This window comes from Alosa sapidissima, chromosome 1, assembly GCF_018492685.1.
Source record: "Alosa sapidissima isolate fAloSap1 chromosome 1, fAloSap1.pri, whole genome shotgun sequence".
NCBI classification, from domain to species: Eukaryota; Metazoa; Chordata; class Actinopteri; order Clupeiformes; family Clupeidae; genus Alosa; species Alosa sapidissima.
In genome coordinates, this window is record NC_055957.1 from 51,417,927 (window position 1) to 51,436,772 (window position 18,846).

The 18,846-nt window shown below is 40.7% G+C and overlaps 2 protein-coding genes across 3 annotated transcripts; one reads left to right on the forward strand and one right to left on the reverse strand.

The window, feature by feature from the left end:
• The first annotated feature begins 1,207 nt into the window (after positions 1-1,207).
• On the forward strand, positions 1,208-13,516 carry trnau1apb (tRNA selenocysteine 1 associated protein 1b). Of its 2 annotated transcripts, none has more exons than XM_042103739.1 (9): positions 1,208-1,377; positions 2,435-2,532; positions 2,861-2,960; positions 3,365-3,417; positions 3,767-3,898; positions 4,390-4,509; positions 8,903-9,140; positions 12,554-12,596; positions 12,686-13,516. In XM_042103739.1, the coding sequence occupies exons 1-9, from the start codon at positions 1,342-1,344 to the stop codon at positions 12,823-12,825; spliced, it is 960 nt and encodes a 319-aa protein (XP_041959673.1). In that variant the 5' UTR covers positions 1,208-1,341; the 3' UTR covers positions 12,826-13,516. The 2 variants fall into 2 exon arrangements, with proteins under 2 accessions (XP_041959673.1, XP_041959667.1); XM_042103733.1 differs by having other exon boundaries at positions 1,209-1,377; positions 12,551-12,596.
• Positions 13,517-13,544: 28 nt separating this feature from the next.
• On the reverse strand, positions 13,545-15,898 carry fitm1l (fat storage inducing transmembrane protein 1, like). The gene is made up of 3 exons (XM_042103746.1): positions 15,609-15,898; positions 15,039-15,217; positions 13,545-14,740 (listed from the first exon to the last, which is right to left on the reverse strand). Exons 2-3 carry the CDS (start codon positions 15,215-15,217, stop codon positions 14,032-14,034), a joined length of 888 nt encoding a protein of 295 aa, XP_041959680.1. The 5' UTR covers positions 15,609-15,898; the 3' UTR covers positions 13,545-14,031.
• Between the last annotated feature and the right edge of the window lie 2,948 nt (positions 15,899-18,846).

Sequence of the window (18,846 nt, forward strand, 5' to 3'; positions counted from 1 at the left end):
CCTCTTCACCACCTCCATGTTTTGAACTGTCTGTCCACTAGCCACTTTACCATTGTCTTCTGCCTCACTGTTTGCGTGCTTTATTAGCACATATGCACAACCCCTCCCTCCATGCCACAGCCGAACTGTGACCACACTTATACCTGTCTTAATATATAGTTATTTATACATAGATATATAGACTTTATTCTTGCACTGTTGACTTACTTGTTTGACTTACTCATTTGCACCATCACCATGACACTCATTCATAAAGAGCACCTTACCTTACCTTATGCACAGAGGACCACAGGCTCAGTCCCTGCTTCAGTCATTGAATTTCCCCTAGGGATCAATAAAGTATCTATCTATCTATCTATCTATCTATCTATCTATCTATCTATCTATCTATCTATCTATCTATATATCTATCTATCTATCTATCTATCTATCTATCTATCTATCTATCTATCTATCTATCTATCTATCTATCTATCTATCTATCTGAAGGGGCAGCCGTGGCCCACTAGTTAGCACTCAGGACTTATAACCGGAGGGTTGCCGGTTCGAGCCCCGACCAGTGGGCCGCGGCTGAAGTGCCCTTGAGCCCTCACCTAACCCCTCACTGCTCCCCAAGCGCCGCCGTTGAAGCAGGCAGCTCACTGCGCCGGGAATAGTGTGTGCTTCACCTCACTGTGTGTTCACTGTGTGCTGTTTGTGTTTCACTAATTCACCGATTGGGTTAAATGCAGAGACCAAATTTCCCTCACAGGATCAAAAAAGTATATATACTTATATATACTATACTATCTATCTATCTACTTATCATGCACTGGTACCCCCAAAGGTGGATTAGGCATCAATATCTAGCCTATGTCTTGTGTGAAAGTTGGCTAGGCCTACATGTAAGGATTCCATTTCACCCCCTTTTAAATAGGCCTATGCACAACTTGTTTTCGCAGCCACACATTTTGAAGTCCATCAGTTGGTCCTATGCAATTATTGTGTATGTTCTTAGAAATAAGATAGCATTTTAAGGTATTTTTTCATTTCTATTTATTTATTTATTTATTTATTTATTTATTTACAAAGTTTAGTTTACCTTTGGTAACGCATTACAGTTTAAAATTAGTATTGTTCTTTATTATGAATTGAAAAACGAATAAATTCCGACTTTTATTTTGAAGGATTGTGGAATGGCTGGATTTATCGTCTCTGGCTCCACCCAGACTTGCAGTAGGGAGTCGAGGAAGTAACGTGAACAAGGCTAGGCCAGGTGGCGTTGTGGCGTGTGTATTGCAAGTGTGCCGGGCAAAAAAACTGAATAACTCGTAATTTGTCGAGTCCACAGTCAGTACCACGATGTTTAATCGGATGACAAGTCTTTGGATGGGTGATGTAAGTTCATAAATATCAAACGTTACTGATTCGAAATCAAAACATTTAGCAAGGTAGCTATCGTTAGCTATCAGTCATGTCGTTATGTAGCTTCTAGGGCCTATCAGTAACTTTAACAGCTTGTAGAAGTAGATGTTAATTCTCAATATCGTTTCATGTGCCATGCTTATGTTATGCATTTCCAGTGTATTATTATTATTATTATTATTATTATTATTATTATTATTATTATTATTATTAAAGCTCCATTTAAGACGTACGATGTATCTATAACACGTTAGCACGACCGTGCTTTGCTTGTATTGGTAGCAGCTAAATGGCTTCTCACTGCTAACGTTAGCCGCCAGAAGTAAGTTACTGCAAGTTTAGGCCGCGGGGTTAGCCATAGATACTGACAGTAGAGAGTTAGCACTTAAATAGTGTGTGCAAATTTACGAGCTAACCACCTAGGTTAAAGAAGCTATTCTTCTTACAGAAGTACAAAGTATGCTTTACTCTAGGTTCACGTTAAGTTACCTGTCGATTTGGAGACATTAATCGATGGTAGGTTATTAGCACCATTCGCTATTTTTCCTTTTCTTTTTAGAGTTTTAGAGATACATTTTATGATAAAGTTAGGAAGTTAACGTTGTTCAAAAGAGCCGATATGGCACTTTTCTGGAGAAGATTAACGTTAGTCGCCTTCTTGCTACCAAGGTTGGCATAGGTCAGGGGTTCCCAAATAGTTTGGTCCAAGGGCCAAATTATGTCAAGCATGCCAAACCAAGGGCTAAAGCATCCAGGGTTAAACACGCATACACCCGCAAACATTAAAAAATGGAAGAATAATCATCTTATCTCAAATTTGTTTATCTGACTCTTGACCAAAACATTTGTTTACTGCACCTCGAAGCAAATTAACAACACCGTGACAATATGATACCTGCCCAATTATCTTGATACTGGTACTATAAGATTCTAGTATAGGGCAAAAGACAAAACATCAGCAAATGTACAGGAATGACCAACATGATGGAAAATATTTTGCCAATTGTAATCCTTTTTTTCTCTCTTACAGTTAGACCCATACATGGATGAAAATTTCATCAAGCAGGCATTCAGTAACATGGGAGAGACAGCATATGGGGTCAAAATTATAACACACAGGGTCACTGGGTAAGTGTAATTACTATTGTGTTCAGAGTGGATTTGTGTTACAAGCAATGTGTTTGATGTAGCAACAACCTATTACATATAATATTATTATTATTATTATTATTATTATATACATTTCCACTACCTTAGCCATGACGGCACCATGATTTTTGTTCTCTTCCAGCATAGCTAGTTGAATTTCAAACTACATACTTACGTATGCATACAGGTATACTATTTGCAGTTTGTCAGTGTAAATATTAAATAACTGCTTCTGAGTGAGTGCCTCTCATGTGCGAAGATATCCATATTAGATTATCCATATATGACCATATTTTGTTATTCACAGAGGATCAGCAGGATACTGCTTTGTGGAGCTTGCAGATGAAGCAAGTGTAGACCGCTGTGTACACAGACTCAACGGGAAGCTGGTTCCTGGTTCGAATCCTGTAAGTGCAACTAGACCTAAACTAATTCCAGGGTACTTCAGAACAAAACAGTGAATATGTTTGAACATAGCTATTGGTACATACAGTGTAATCAGGATGACCTTCACCATTAACTTTTATCATCTGACAAGCTCTATAGCTCTCGTTGGTTCCATTGTTCTTCTTACTTCCCTTGTGGTGGTTGAGGCTGTTTAAAAAAAAATGATTCTTGTTTGAAGCTGCTGAAAAAACTGTTAGGAACTAAGTGAGAAATTGGATAAAGATAAGGTGAAGGTATGTATGTATGAGAATGTTTAATCACACTAGTTTTTGTTGTTGTTGTCGTCATTTTGGCAATGTGGTTATAGTACTGCATCGTCGGTCTGAATGGTGGTAAACAACTCTCTTCTCTCATTTTTGTGCAGCCCAGAAAGTTTAAGCTGAACTATGCTACCTATGGGAAGAGGCCAGAGCCAGGGTGAGTAGTCAGTGCTGTTGCTTGATATTTGTTTTTGTACAGTCATCTGAAAATGAGAGGGAACTACTAGAAATTTACTTCTGGTGACCTATTCTTGCTGTCAGTGTATTTCTCAAGCTCTCATCAGATTTTTGTGTAAGCCATAAATCAGTAGTATGATTTTTCTTTATATGTGTATGTACATACTTGAGGTCACTGGACCATGTACTTGATGAACTGTAGTATGGGTTGTTATGCCTGTATGGCAGAGGTTTCTCAACGGTTTCTCAAAATCAGTATAGCTTCACATGCATAAACATGACATTGTAATGAAGATGGTTTTATTGATTTGCTTTTTCTGTTCCTCTAGCCCTGAATTCTCAGTGTTTGTTGGGGACCTCACCTCTGAAGTCGACGACTACCAGCTTCACCAGTTTTTCTTGAAGAAGTACACATCATGCAAAGGGGCCAAAGTCGTCACTGACCCGTATGGGAACTCGAGGTATGCCAGGTCCCTTTCTCCACTGACACATCTGCCCATAGACTTTTCTGGTCCATCCCGTGATTGTGACCAAGACAGTCAGTTTTGGTGACTGCACTATGACATGGATCAAGGATTGGGAGCCCCAGCAATATCTTGAAATATTGTCTCATTCTCAAGTCTCATGTCTGCTGCCATGTTTAATTATGGTTTTCTTTCATTTCAACTCCTGTTTTATTCCCTCCTTTTGGAAAACGAGGACAGAGAATTACATGGTTGTGGTGTCACAGTTATGACAAATCTGCTAAAACTATTGTTTTCCCCATATAGGGTAAGCAAGAGCAACTCACAATTGAAGTGATGCTACTTCATATTAAAAGTAAAAAAAAAGTTTCAGTTCTACCATATAATTAATTTTTATTTCTTACAAATTACGTATTTATTTTGCATGATACGGCATGCTGTGAGGGGGAAGCGAGGCTGATGGCTCAGTGCTGTGTTTGATCCTCTAGAGGCTACGGTTTTGTGAAGTTTGGCGATGAGAGCGAGCAGAAGAAAGCCCTGGAGGAGTTTCAGAATGCCTCTGGACTGGGAGGAAAGCCCATCAGGATAAGCATCGCTGTCAACAAGAGGTATGATGTGACTTCTCTAAATCAAGTCAAAGAAGCTTCTTAAACTTGCCGTTTAGTTGGTAAATGACTTGGACAAGCTCTCTTTATTGACTCTCTTTATCTCTGTTAAATCATGTTGGCACATTATATCCTATACCGTCTGTGAACTTTTGATTCTTGGTTCTGTCGCTATTGCATGTGAAATTCTCCAATCGAGCAGTGATATCACTGACTGCAACCCACTGAATACTCCTCTCACCCTAGCTTTCCAAGCACATAGTACAACCTATGGTAGCTCTTGTAAGCCAAGCTTTTAAGATCATGTATCTACCACTCCTGACAATATTCAATACACAAACCCAAGTATGAACAATGAGATATTCAAGACCAATATAATAGCCTACGCACATGTCACGTCATTACAAAGTAATTCCTGATACACTGAAAGTGTTTCTTCATGCAACATAAACGAAACAGCAGCGAATTTGGAAGGGATATCACACCATATTCTGTTTCAGTTTCTAAGTTTGGATGCTGTGTAAAATGTGAATAAAAGTAGAATGTGATAATCACAAAAAGGACATCATATCAAATGTTGAAAGTGCCAATTTTGAGTCTTTCATGGAAAATATAAGCTCATTTTGAATTTGATGTCATCAAAAAAGATGGAAGGGGGGTGTAACAAAAGGTTGTGAAAGTTGTGTAACGATAAAGAAAGGGAAAAAACAATCTAAGAATAGTGCCACTCAATCTGAAATCGAAAATATAGGGATATGGGGATTTCATTGTCTGTAATACATAGCATGATTGAGATATTCTGTGAATCCAGAGATCTGGTGGAATTCCAAACACTTCACTGGAGCACCAGAGAAGTTGGGAGCACACTCTCTGATGTGGGTTATGGCATTCACTCGGTAGAAATGGATGAGCAATACAAAGGTAGTCAGTCAGGCTAGCTGTGGGCTGTGCATGTGTTCGTTTGTTGTTTTGGGCATGCTGGTCAGTTCAGGACTGTCACCAGTCCTTCCTGGGGGTAGGAGTCTGATATTGGCCACATTTCATAAAAACAATGTGAACAGCCACACAAAAAATTGATTTGAGCCAAAATGATTGAGATTTGAGCATTTAAACCTGCAGTGTGACCCTAGCCTAATACTCTGCATCCATCTTGATTTCTCTGCACATCAAAGTTATGAACTTGACTGCAAAATAAACACAACATATCTCTGTTGTTTACACGGTGTGATGTAGCATGTGGCTATCTTATTCATTCAACAAATCTCATTGAAGATTTTTTGTATTCCGAGTCAGTAATGATAATGTAATTTGTAGTCAGCCATTAAAATCAGGCTTGATGAAAATGCCACAGGACACAATGTTAGACAGCAGGAGCTGATGAGCTGAGACTTATCAGAGGTATCGGAACGTCACATATTACCAACAGTCACGTATGTCGAACCTCTTACGTGTATGTGTCACTTAATATTAATTTCTATACAAACGAAGACGGCGGATTCCTAAAGAAACACAAGCATCCACACCATAAGTGTATCTAAATTAGCTATGTACCTAGCTATGTACAAATTACATTTTACCGTGACTCAAAGAGCTTTAAACAGTGTTGTAAGGCTGCGTTTACAAATCCACTTGGAGCTCCAGTGGAATTTTGAATTGCGACGAGAATTCTCGGGCTAACCGTTGATGTGCCATGAGACAGGTTGGGAATAGGCACCCACCAGCCCAGCTCTAAACTCAGAGCGTGGTAAACAAAATCGGATACATCAGGCAGTAAAAGCCCCGGTAAGATCAGTGATCCCCGTCGACTTTGGAAAGGTATGCAGGCGTTGACGAATTACAAAGCAACATCAGCAACGCTTAAGGACCCCCCCGCCTCATTAGCGGAGGAGCTAAACTCGTTCTATGCTCGCTAAGCGAAAACGGCGGATGACGTGAAGGAGGACGATGCCATCCTACAAGTCACTGTGGCTAAGGTGAGCAAAACTTTTAAAAGAGTGAATGCGCGCAAAGCTGCTGGCCCGGACGGTATCCCCTCTAGGCTCCTTAAGACGTGCGCTATACAGCTGTCAAGTCTATACAGATATATTCAATCCGTCTCTCAAACTGCGCTATGTGCCTAAGTGCTTTAAAAACACCACTATTATACCCATACCAAAGAAAACCATAGCTACTTGTTTAAATGATTACAGACCAATTGCACTGACGTCAGTAGTAATGAAGTGTTTGATGGTTGATGATGGTTGTAGCCTACATCAATTCATGTCTCCCCCCCCCCCCCCCCCCCCCGGACCCCTTACAATTTGCATACAAACACAACAGATCAGTGGATGACGCCATCTCAATCGCAGTGCATACTGCCCTAAACCATCTGGAAAAGGAAAAACACCTATGTCAGGATGCTGTTTATAGACTACAGCTCTGCGTTCAACACAGTGGTACCATCGAGACTGGTGCTAAAACTCTGAGATCTGGGCCTTAGCAGTTCCATTTGTAGCTGGGTGCTGGACTTCCTGACTAACAGACCACAGTCAGTGAAAATAGGCGATTTGACGTCATCCACTCTGGTACTCAACACAGGAGTCCCCCAGGATTGCTGTATCAGTCCCCTGTTATACAGTCTCTTTACACATGACTGCAAGGCAAGACATGAGAACAACAGCATCATCAAGTTTGCAGATGATACAACCGTGATGGGCCTCATCAGTAACAACAATGAGTCCTCCTACAGGCAGGAGGTGAGACCTGTCTGTATTGTGCCACAATAACAACCTTCTCCTGAACGTCAACAAAACCAAGGAGATCATCATTGACTTCAGGAAGAACGTGTGCATTCACAAACCACTCTGCCTTGATGACTCACCTGTGGAGATAGTCGACAGTTTCCGGTTCTTGGGAATACAGATCACTTCCTCCCTATCATGGTCTTTCGACACAACCTGCATTCTTAAGAAAACCCAACAGAGACTGTTCTTTCTTAGGAGACTTAAAAGCTTTGGGGTGGATACAACATCTCTTATAAACTTTTACAGATGCACCATTGAAAGTATACTGACTGGTTGTATCACAGTGTGGTTAGGTAATCTGTCTGCCCAGGATCTCAAACTCTTAACAAGGACAATCCGGTCTGCCTCCAGAATCATTGGGGCCGACCTTCCTCTACTACAAAAGATTTACCCTGTACGCTGCAGGAGTAGAGCAAAGTCTATCAAGGATGTCAATCATCCAGCCCATCCTCTCTTTTCATTACTCCCCTCTGGTAAACGCTACCGGAGCATTACCTCACACACAACACGTCTTAAGGACAGCTTCTTTCCCCAGGCTATTGGAATATTAAATGGACAGTGACTTGAAATCATGAACATTCTTAATATAATTGCTTGTGTCATCAATATGGTACCTTATGTATCACAGAAATTTTATATATATATATATATATTTATAATGCCGCCTTTTTTTTTTTTTAAATCAGGTCTGCAGGTCATTAGGGGCCTGCAGGTCAGTGTAGGTCTATGGTCTTACATGTATGTATGTTGTCTTTTACATGTATGCAGTCTTTATGTAGGTATGTGGTCCATATGTCTGTGGTCTATATGTATGCACAGAAGCTCTATGTAGGCTTTCTAATGGGTGCATGTCGACTGGTGTGCTTGTGTGTGTTTGGGTGTCTGTGCATGCTTAGCAGCACATATGTCTCGTTCTTTTTATGGTGCCCCACTCCCTATACTGTTTATTGCCTATATGGCACCATTGTGCTTCTTAGACCTCCCTTTTTACCCCCTGCAACTTGTGGCACAAGCATTTCACTGTATTGCAAAGTATATGTGACAATTAAACTTTTGAACTTGAAGAACCAAACTAGATTTTGTTCAAATCTACACACCTATGGCTACTGAAAAAGTTAAGGTTCATTTAGCAAATGTTATTTTGAAGTATTAAAAAACATTGTGGTTTTAGAATTTTTGAACGAGATGGTTGATAATTAGCACGTTTACAATAAGCACCTTCATCTGTAGTTTCTAAGACTTTTCGCACTGTAGGGACTTAATGTAGTTCCTATATAACTTTTTGTGTTAGGGTTGTGGGTAAGGTGTTTTCCCTGCACATAGACACCACGAGCAACATACTTTCATGTTGATTGGTTAAGCACAGCCAACATAGACTTTTTCATTTTGCATTGATATGGCAGATTCATATGGCAAATTAAGCTTTAAGCTTCATTTACTTTCCCACTCACCGGACCTGAAGGAGTAGTCTTATTGTACAATGTATTGTGATGCATTTAGAATGCAATAAACCGATTTAAAAGGCCTGAAGATTAAAAGCACTGAAATCTGTCACTGAAGCACTTGACAATTCTTGACAACCAAACTAATTCAGCCCTCATATTTTCCTCTAGCAACAAGTCCAGCAACTATCACAATCAAAATCATAACTACAACAACTACCAGCAACAGTACTATCAGCAGCCCTACCAGAACTACTACCCACAGTGGGGCTACGATCAGTACAACAGCTATGGAAACTATGGCTACAACCCTTATGGCAACCCTCCACCAATGCCACCGCATGGGATGATGCCTCCTCCGCCCATGGGAATGCCCCCTATGCCCCCAGACATGCAGCCTCCCGCAGAGGTAAGAACTGCTCATCTGCTATAGTCGTGCAACAGACTGTGCATTGTAGTAGTGATAGTGTTGATATCCTGCTTTTTCCCCTGTACCGTTTTAAACCTGCGGTTTAAATCACTTACCATATCAGCATATCACTTACATTTCAGGACTCTAAAGTGAAGAAGTTTTCTTGTCTGGTGACTGGTGTGGCTTTAACAGTACCGTTATGTTTGTATTTTGTCCCCCTGTGCTGCTAAAAGATCTTCTAGGTCCTGTTATGCTAAGCAGAGGTGGAAAAAGTATGAAAATATTGTACTCAAGTAAAAGTACCAATACTTTGATTAAATATTACTCAAGGACAAGTTAAAATACCGAACTGAATCTGTAATCAAGTAAAAGTAAAAAGTAGTTCATTTAAAATGTACTTTAAGTAAAAGTTACTTAGTTACTTTTTTTTTTGGGGGGGGGTGGTACCAGAACAACCAGTTTTACCAGAGACTTTCAAATGAGGAGATATAGCACTCAAAAAATCCTCCATAGTAATGCATGGGGTTAGTTTGTAACGCCAATATGGCAGTTGTCTACACATCACAACCCTTCCACGGCAAAACGTCGACATGTGAATACATTGAGCCAATCATGTGGTGTGTTGTAAAATACATTGAGCCAATCATGTGGTGTGCTGTGAAGACATCGTGCCAATCATCTGTTGTGATCTTGCCGCTGGAGCAAGATTGGTGTCGTGAAGCCTTACGCACACGCATTTCTGCTGAAATAGATGCACGATAAGTGCCCAAAAAGCGTTGCAATATGGCCTGCCGAGTGGAGGGACTTGCCTAAAAGGACTTTGGTCCTAGCTCGGGTTGCTGCAGCCAGCAGCTAAGACAGCAATATTCATGCTCCCAGTGTGTAGCGCTGTAGCTGGAGCAACTCGAGCTAGGTAAAACCGATTGTTTTAGTTTTGTTCATACCGACTACTCCGTGACGTTGAGAAATGGAGATCTATGTGAAAAAATGTGAGTTCTCCTTTAAGTTTGAGCAGTAGTTGATTTTCAAAGTTAGTTGCACTCATCCTTGATCGCTTTGCAGTGAACAGTAATCCAGCACAACTGAAATGCCTCTCACAGGCAGCTGAGGCAGGCCAATGTTGAGTTGCAGAGAGTTTTTTTAGATTTGGAAACGAGCAGAAGGTTCAGCACATTAAAGGGCGTCAGACTGGGGAAAGTGGGAAATATAGGGCCCCAATGGAGGAGAGGGCCCTTGAAAAGTGGAATACGGGCGGCACAACATTTTCACCAGGCATTAGCAATAACTTAGGTAATCCACACATAAAAAATCCAAACAACTCCATAAGTAGAGTCATGTGTAATGAAGTGGAATAACATAGGGGAAAAGTATTGAACACGTTAAGAAAAAGCACTAAGGCAAGGAAAGGGAATGAACGAGCTGGAATCTGTAAGTAGTTAGAGAGTAGTTATCCTTTCTATCTGTGCAAATTAATATAAGCTTGGTTAGTAGCCTACATATTGATGGGCTATAAAAAGGTTTTTCATTACCAAGGTGTCACACAAGAAACATTTCATGATGGATAAAAGCAAAAAGCTCTCCCAAGACCTTTGCAACCTTATTGTTGCAAAACATATCAATGAAACTGGTTACAGATGCATTTCAAAACTTCAGAATCTTCTAGTAAGCAGCATGAGAGCCATTGTTGAAGAAACATCACTGCATCATCAACCGGCCATGCACAGGATCTCCTCGCAATATTTCTGACCAGGGAGTCAGAAGGATAGTCAATTCCAAGGGCAAGGACCACTCTGAGAAAGCTCCAGAAAGACTTGAAGGCAGCCAATTCAATTAAATTAAACCGTTCTGGAAGTAACTAAAGATCAGGATTCACAAGAGGGACCTCTGGAATCTGTTTAGAACAATGGGCCAAAATCACACCTGATACTGCGACTAATAAGTTTTGTCATACAGGAAATGTCTTGAAGCTGTCATTACAAACAAAGGCTTTTCCACCAAGTATTGAAGAAATTTCAGTAGGCACGTTCAATACTTTTTTCCTGTGTCATTCCACTTTATTACACATAACTGTTATGTTTGGATTTTTTATATGTGTTAATATAATGTGTGGTGAAAAATTTGAATAGACTCACTAACCCTAACCCTATGAAGTTCAGGCTAATTACTGAAAAAAAAATTAAGTGTTCAATACTTATTTCCACCATATATTTATTTTACCTGAATATTTTAACTTCCAAATTAAATGTCAAAATGACAGGACTGACTGGATTTTGTATACAAAACATAGTGAAAACTGTCTAAGGTCACTCTCACTCTCCCTTGATAAAGAGCTAAATGGTTTAGTCCGCCTGCACGATAGTCTATCTTTTGTTTATTTAGTTGAGCATCGCTAGTAGTGGACTGCTAATTGTTGTGCTGCTGGTGCAATGTCTTTCTCCAATAAAGCCAAGTCAGGTTACCAAAAACAAAGGCCGAAACAGGAAAAATAGACATCAAAATGAGGGGAAACGACTAATAAACTTCTTTCCAAAGAAAGGTGAGCACAAACGTCAAAACACGAAATCCCATGGTGTTTGCTTGAATAGGCTATCTCCGCAATCATTAGTGCTAAAACGAACTGAGACAACCCATTGAAATAGCGGAAAATACTGTACACTTTTATAGGTTAGGCCATCACTTTCCATCACAGTCACTCCATCACTTTCAGAAAGACTGCATGGCGCCAGCTTGATTCATGTCCTGTTGTAGGGCGCGATTTTTTTTCTCTCCCTTTCTGTTTTCGTTAGTCTTAACTTTTTTTTTTACTCAAGTAACGGATGGGATTTTTGATGTAGCGAAGTACAATACTTCACTCAAAATGTAATCAAGTAAAATTTAAAATACCAATTTTATAAACTACTTTAAAAAATACAAAATACACAGAAAAACTATTCAATATAGTAACGTGAGTAAATGTATTTCGATACTTTCCACCTCTGATGCTAAGGGTGTGGTTTATTATTATTATTTACATGGTGTTTATTTGCTATTAGGGATGGTTAACCGTTTCATCTTAAGATTCCCTAAGAGTTTAACAAGAAATGACCAAAAACAAATGGTCTGTAAATAATGAATATAACTGAAATATGACGTAACAAGAATTATTGCTATGCCTGCCCAAAGATGTGCGAGTCCACTCATGATGCAAACCAACAGTTGGTTTGTGCAGGCTTATTTTACCATCTTTGCTCTTTTTTTAACTTGGGAACTGGAGGCAAGCCAGATTTAGAACCTCTACATTTAATAACAGCTGATGTATAACACTGGGAAGAACTTACACTGTATGTGCTGTGCACATCAGAAAATGTAATGTCTCGTCTGTTTTGTATCATCCCTGATCCTGTTTGTGTTCCATCCTTTTGCTGCAGCAGTCACAGGAATCCATAGACGAAGGTGAAGAGGATAATGCCGAGGGTAAGCCTGCCCTCATGTTGCCACTAATAATAGCCCATGTAATGTCCGCTAGGTCTGTTGTCCTCTAACAGAGTGTCTGTCCTTTCCAGACCCCAACCCCCAGATGGATGTGGACACTCTGAATCGGCAGTTCATGGAGCGCAGCGAGGAGCTCTATGACTCTCTGATGAGCTGCCATTGGCAGCCCCTGGACAACATCACGTCCGAGATCCCGGCAGCCAGCTCATGATGTGTCCCCTGTACTATAGCCTCTGTCCTGAAACCGGTGCCGCTCTTTTTATCAATCATCCCTTTTTAAATGCAACCGAGCACGGCACACTTTCCAAACAATATCCAGTTTTTTTTTTATTATTATTATTATTATTATTATTATTTGGATTGAGCATCAAACATCAACATGTTTGTGAGCATATTCTAGCCCTGAGTAATGTATGTAAAGTTTTCTTTATTCTTTTTCTTGATGTAGATCAGAAATGGCCTGATTTTGGTTGCCCCCAATGCAGTGCAAACATCAGTGGTTTATCTTTTTTTTTTCTGTGTGTAATATTTTTTATTTCCTTCAGAGAAGACAAATATGGTAATTTGATGTAATTTTTGAGATACACAAGCATGTCTTTTGTGACTGGAGTATTGTGATAGACATACAGTGGATTTAGCTGTAAAGACATTCTTTGCCTTTCATGATGTAAGTGGTAATGTCTGGCTGATATTTTATATTTATACGACCAACATTTGGACATAAATGTGAAATGTCAGACAGCCCAAATCTTGCTTATGTGTTCCCTCCCCCTTAAAACATTCTTTTTTCCTCATGAAGTCATGCTGTTTTGTGTTATTTTTATTGCATTTTGAAGATATTTTTGTAATAAAATTCAAACATTGATTGGTGAATAACATTATTAAAAACACTTTCATATTCATTTATTTGTAGCTTTTTTGTTCCTTTATTGAAAATATATCTCCATAATGGCTGTTCATTTCCTTAGCATGCATACGGATCAAAATTGAACCAAGAGAAATTAGTGAAGTGACATGGCTATGCACTCTTTACAAAGCAACTCTGTGCTTATTTGATAGGGGCTGTAGTGATTAGCTAGGCTGTTCAGGCACAATAGATTGTAGGTTGTAAGCTGTAAAACCCTCAGCATATGTACAGTTTCAGCTGTTGATCACTCGGTGATGCTGCAGACATGCCATTTTGCTGAGTCGCTGTCATCTGAATACATTGCCCTTCTTCCTAATGTCAAAAGACCATGGCATATTAATTTACTGTTGGTACATCCTAGGTGTTGATAGTCGTATCGCTTTCATTACCAAGCATTTACCCAAGACCAACAACGGAACAAACCAGTTCAAAATACAGTGGACATAGCAGCTTTATTGTACCACTGGCTTGACAATCGAAGTGGGCCATCAGTTAATAAGTTGTACAGTTCTATTTGAGCGTTGCATTGTTTGCTTGCTCTGGCTCCACAGGCTTCCCATCCTCATCTTTCTTCTCAGTGGTCAGCAGTCCCACGCCTGGCCTTCCTGGGCAGTACCAACTGGGCCCGAGCCGATACCAGCCCTGGTAGAGTGCCCGCCAGCTCAGGCACCCCAGGGCCCCCCCCAGCAGCTGGGTGGGGAACAGGGGGAAGTAGGCCAGCAGGCATAGGAGCAAGAAGATCCAGAGGCTGAGCAGCAGCACGCAGAGGAGAAAGATGATGCGCATCGGCCCGCCCGAGGGTCCGCCCAGTCTCAGGTAGGGCCCGAACACGGCCATCTCCTCGGCCAGCAGCAGGCAGCACAGGCACAGCAGGAAGGTGTCCTCCGAGACCTCGTAGCCACGCCACAGCATGCCCGCGTTCAGGCAGGCCGCCTTGCTCTCCCCCTCCCGCAGCAGCAGCAGAGGTTGGGCGCTGTCCCCCGGCGCCGCTGCCGTCTTACCCTCCAGGGGCTCGCTGAGGAGCTCGTAGCAGCTACCAGTGGTGTTCTCCAGCACGCTCAGAACTCTCCGGAAGCCCTGCCACAGGCCTCCAGCCACGGCCAGCCGTGAGAGGTGGCGCAGGGAGAGGGTGAGGGAGCGGCGGACGGAGAAGGAGAGGAGGAAGACGAAGGAACCCACAAACACACAGGTCCATCCCAATGCTGACCGCAGAAACATTCTTTACAGAAAAGAAAAAGAGATGCAAGGCAGGCCTCATTAGCTCTCAACATTCATGTTACAGAGTATCTAGCTTTGAATATGACAGGCCTACCAAAATTTGGCGTAAGCTGAGTCAGTCTGAGTCAAACCTCTGTTAATTGGAAGAGCTCACTCGTTTCATTCATGCAGTGTGGCTGGCTGTTGCCAAGTCCAATAGTTTAATGACCATACAACTATACATTTGGTCTTCATAATAGCCCTGTGTAGCTAAGGATATTGACACCAATAATGGACTGCATGTGTTATGTTGTCCTCACCTGTATAGGAAATGTGTCTTCTTTGCAAAAACACTATATGGGGAGACCCACATGCTCAGTGCAGGTCCAAATATGACAAGGCCCGACATCAACAAATGAAAATGGCGGCGAATTGAGGCATGACCAAGGAGACCAGCTGCCAGGTCAGTTATGACCACCAGGAAAGAGTTCAGAAACATCTGTATTTCAGAAATGAAAACAACCTTTGATACTCTGAAATACTCTGGGAAGGTTGCTATACCCTAACTTCCACCAAAGGTTTTCACACAAAAAGTGCAGACAGTGATGGAATTCAATGGCCGTGTGAATCCACAAAATAAACAATCTCCAAAATGTGTGTTACAAGGAAACAGAAGCAGTCATAGAATCAGAATTTAGTATGGCATTAAGAAGTTACGATCCAGTAGCTTATGGAAAAGGACCATACACTGACATAAATCTTTTTGAATGCTTCACATTTCACAGTCTGTTATCAGCATCAATTCCGCAGGCAAACTTGAGACAAGTACTTCCTGGTTATTTCAAGTGTTTTTTTGTCTCTGTTTCCAGATCTCAGATGTCTGTGCTGACCTTCACACACGCACTGCTCACTTTCCACCTCGGTTCCTCTTCTCAGCCACAAGTTTGTCCTCCCAGTGGTCACCTCCCACGGTCAATCCACTTGCTGTTTAATATTCCAGTTTACCATAGAGGCGGGGATCACAAATCCAACATGCTTCAGCTCCTCGAACAATTCCTTTACCCTCATTCACAGCCCCTGGACTCTCTGCACAGTTAGGGCATATCGCTCACTACGGCCATCCTACTACAGACCTCTAACCACCCCCAGAGCCCACTCTCGGGCAGTAACAGAAAAAGACACATGTTCGCGCCTCCAGTGTAGCCCCACACTGCAGGTGTCACATTCTGTCTCCAAAGGTCAGAGGTCATACAGTGACTGACATTTCCTGCCATTTTCTGTGTGTTGAGATGCATATCTTACACAAGCACATAAAACCCTTAAATGTCCTTAATAATTGCTGAATAATAAGACTTGAAGCAAAGGCGTGGTTTACAAATCCAGTGAAAACAGAAAAACATGTTAAAATGCTTTTGGTCAGAATACATTTATACTCCTACAGTAGAGCAGAAAATGAATGGGAAATCTTCATTCGGAAAATACTAGAAAGATGTTACACTGCTCATAACATGAGTAGTGGCATGAGGAATATAAATATCGGATGACTGACATACAGTAAATGGGGCTCTATCTAAATTTAGATCTAACCTCTGTACAGTATCTGTGTGAAGCTCTGTAACTTCGCTTCTCTCCATTCTTAGACGCAGCTGTTGATGTCCAGGCCTGTTTCTGCCAATCACTGGAGCCTCCCTGGTGCCTTATGCCTTTATCCACCCTAACAGTTGTCCTAAACAATGCCTTCCCTCTGTTCCACCCAATCACATGCGACTCACCCAGCCCAGACCTACTACTTTGCAAGCGCAAATGCAAAAGTCGTCCAGGCACTAACAGCAGCAGCAAAACACAAGCACAAGCTTGTTTTCATAGTTCTCTCATTTTGCACAATTTTTGTGTGAATGCAGTTTTCATCTGCAAACAAACCTGCTAATTATATTCATGTATAAGGGCATAGTCTTGTCTATTGTTAGTTTTTTTTTTATGTGGAAATGAACCATTTGTTTTTTTACCCACTTACCCAAAGTGATACCTTTGCATTTGTTTTTTGTTTTGGTATCGTATGGTATCAATCAATACTACTACAATACTACTACATATATTAATATACAAAATACATAGCTGTGTTTCTTTTCAACACACTGTCATCAGATTTTTGTCATGGCTGATGACTGAAGTGACTTTCCACTTCTGTTTTTACATAACTGCAGAGTTATTTGAAGACTAATCTTACTAGCTATTATGTTGACATACTCGCTGATTTCCTCTCAGTCATCATTCCCCTACCAGCCCTTGCTATTGCTGACATCTGTTGGAAAATTGATGTACAGCAGCAGGTGGGAAAACAGAATAGTTTTTAAATGTGATATCATATATAGATCACATTTTAATCAGATAAAAATAAGTTTTGATATTTTGTCCTTCAGAATCAGTTGTGTATTTTTGCAACTGATCTGGGACAGTAACCTATATATATATACAAAGTTTCTTGGCAGGATAGAAAAACAGAAAAACGTAACGTTGTCATTAGTGGCTTTTATCTCCCAGTCATAGTATTGCACTTGTTGGAACCTGAAACATCTTCTGTCTTCCTAAAGGCTGATGCCCCCTACTGGGCATAATACGCCACTGCACAGAATTCAGAGTGCTGAGACACATTGCCTCCTTACTTTACCTAAACAAAGAAAACATAGCAAAGAGGAGAGGCCATGGCAAATGTGAAGTACAGTCACTGAGATCCATCCAACTAGAATGTTTTAATCGAATTTATCAGCCAGTAGCTCATGGACTGGCTGCCTCAGCTGACTAGAACATGGCGGCATCATGTGAATGTGGATAATACAGTGATTTTTGAATGTTAAAAGTTCCAATTGGTGAATAAACTCTTTTGAAAGGTGGATAAACTTTAATAAGAGGTGGATAAACTCTGTTTCTGAAATCTCAGAGGTGGATAAACTGTGTTTACTTGCGTTTAGCCTCCACTACACCCCTGATCATAACATAGCTAAGCTTTAGTGTTTTTTTGACATGGACAGACATCAAAGCCAGATTCTTATTCATCGGTGTTTACATTCAGGTTTCTGGTAATTCTACATGGCGGCATTGAACCCCATGAGACATGTGGAGTGTGTTGAGAAATGGTTGCTCAAAAAGAATGCAGAGCCTCTCTCAGCTGTTGTCCTTGAGGCTGTACATATCTAACAACTGTCAGTTTCATCTGTCTTCAAAACCTAGCCTGAGTGTTAAAAAAAAACTGACCGTTCAAACAATGAGCTTAAAAACCTACTTATCATCCCTTTTCCCTGCTCCACTTTTTACACAATTGTGATGTACTTTGTGCCCTTCATTCCACCACCATCAACATATTAAATAAGAGACTTGCACAGGAATCTTTTGGGGTATGACAATATTGTTTTTATTTATTGAATGGTTTAACTTGGAAAAAGCATTCAGTCAATATTTTTTAACAGCAAAAATCAGGCTTCAAAGAATTCTCTGAATGTATACTCAATCACACTGTGCGTTTCACTTGTAGTCCTTGAGCAAGAGGGGTTGGTTGGTACCATCTGAGGGAAATAAGTCTCATAGTGATTTTTGGCAAAGTATACCACCCTAGAGTTAGAAAATACAGGGTACCCGCGGAGTCTTAAAAGTATTACATTTCATTTTCCTAAATTAAGGCCTTAAAAAGTATTGAATTTCACCTCAAAGTCTGGATTTTTTCACGGAGGTCTTAATTTTTCAAATGATCAGTAGATTTAGTCTAATATCCTCACGTAGCGTGACAAGCAATTTGATTTTACGAAATGTCATATTTGAGATCGACGCAGATCCGGTGAGAAAAAAAAAATAGGAGGGGGGGGGGGTCTATCACCTTTTCTTTTCCTTTTTTTAAGGCAACTACAAATATTAGGTCCGATGAATGAATGTGTGTGATGGTAAATGTTTAAAGACCTAATAGTGTTCTTGAGAACTTTCTGTGTCTCAATCAGAGATCGCTCAAGAAGATACGTCAGCCATGAGTTTCGCTTTGTTTATGTTGTAGCTACACGCTTGTCTCATTGACCTGGGGCGGTTGCTTAAAAAAAAAAAAAGAACACGTCTGGAGGACGGTCTGACACAATCGAGACGGCT

Bases quoted from the DNA above. Each gene is read 5' to 3' on its own strand.
- trnau1apb (XM_042103733.1), top strand. From the start codon at position 1,342: ATGTTTAATCGGATGACAAGTCTTTGGATGGGTGAT. The intron at 2,961-3,364 runs GTAAGTGCAACT...ATTTTTGTGCAG, and splicing joins TGGTTCCTGGTTCGAATCCT to CCCAGAAAGTTTAAGCTGAA. The intron at 3,899-4,389 runs GTATGCCAGGTC...TTGATCCTCTAG, and splicing joins GACCCGTATGGGAACTCGAG to AGGCTACGGTTTTGTGAAGT.
- fitm1l (XM_042103746.1), bottom strand. From the start codon at position 15,217: ATGTTTCTGAACTCTTTCCTGGTGGTCATAACTGACCTGGCAGCTGGT. The intron at 14,741-15,038 runs GTGAGGACAACA...TTTTCTGTAAAG, and splicing joins AAGACACATTTCCTATACAG to AATGTTTCTGCGGTCAGCAT.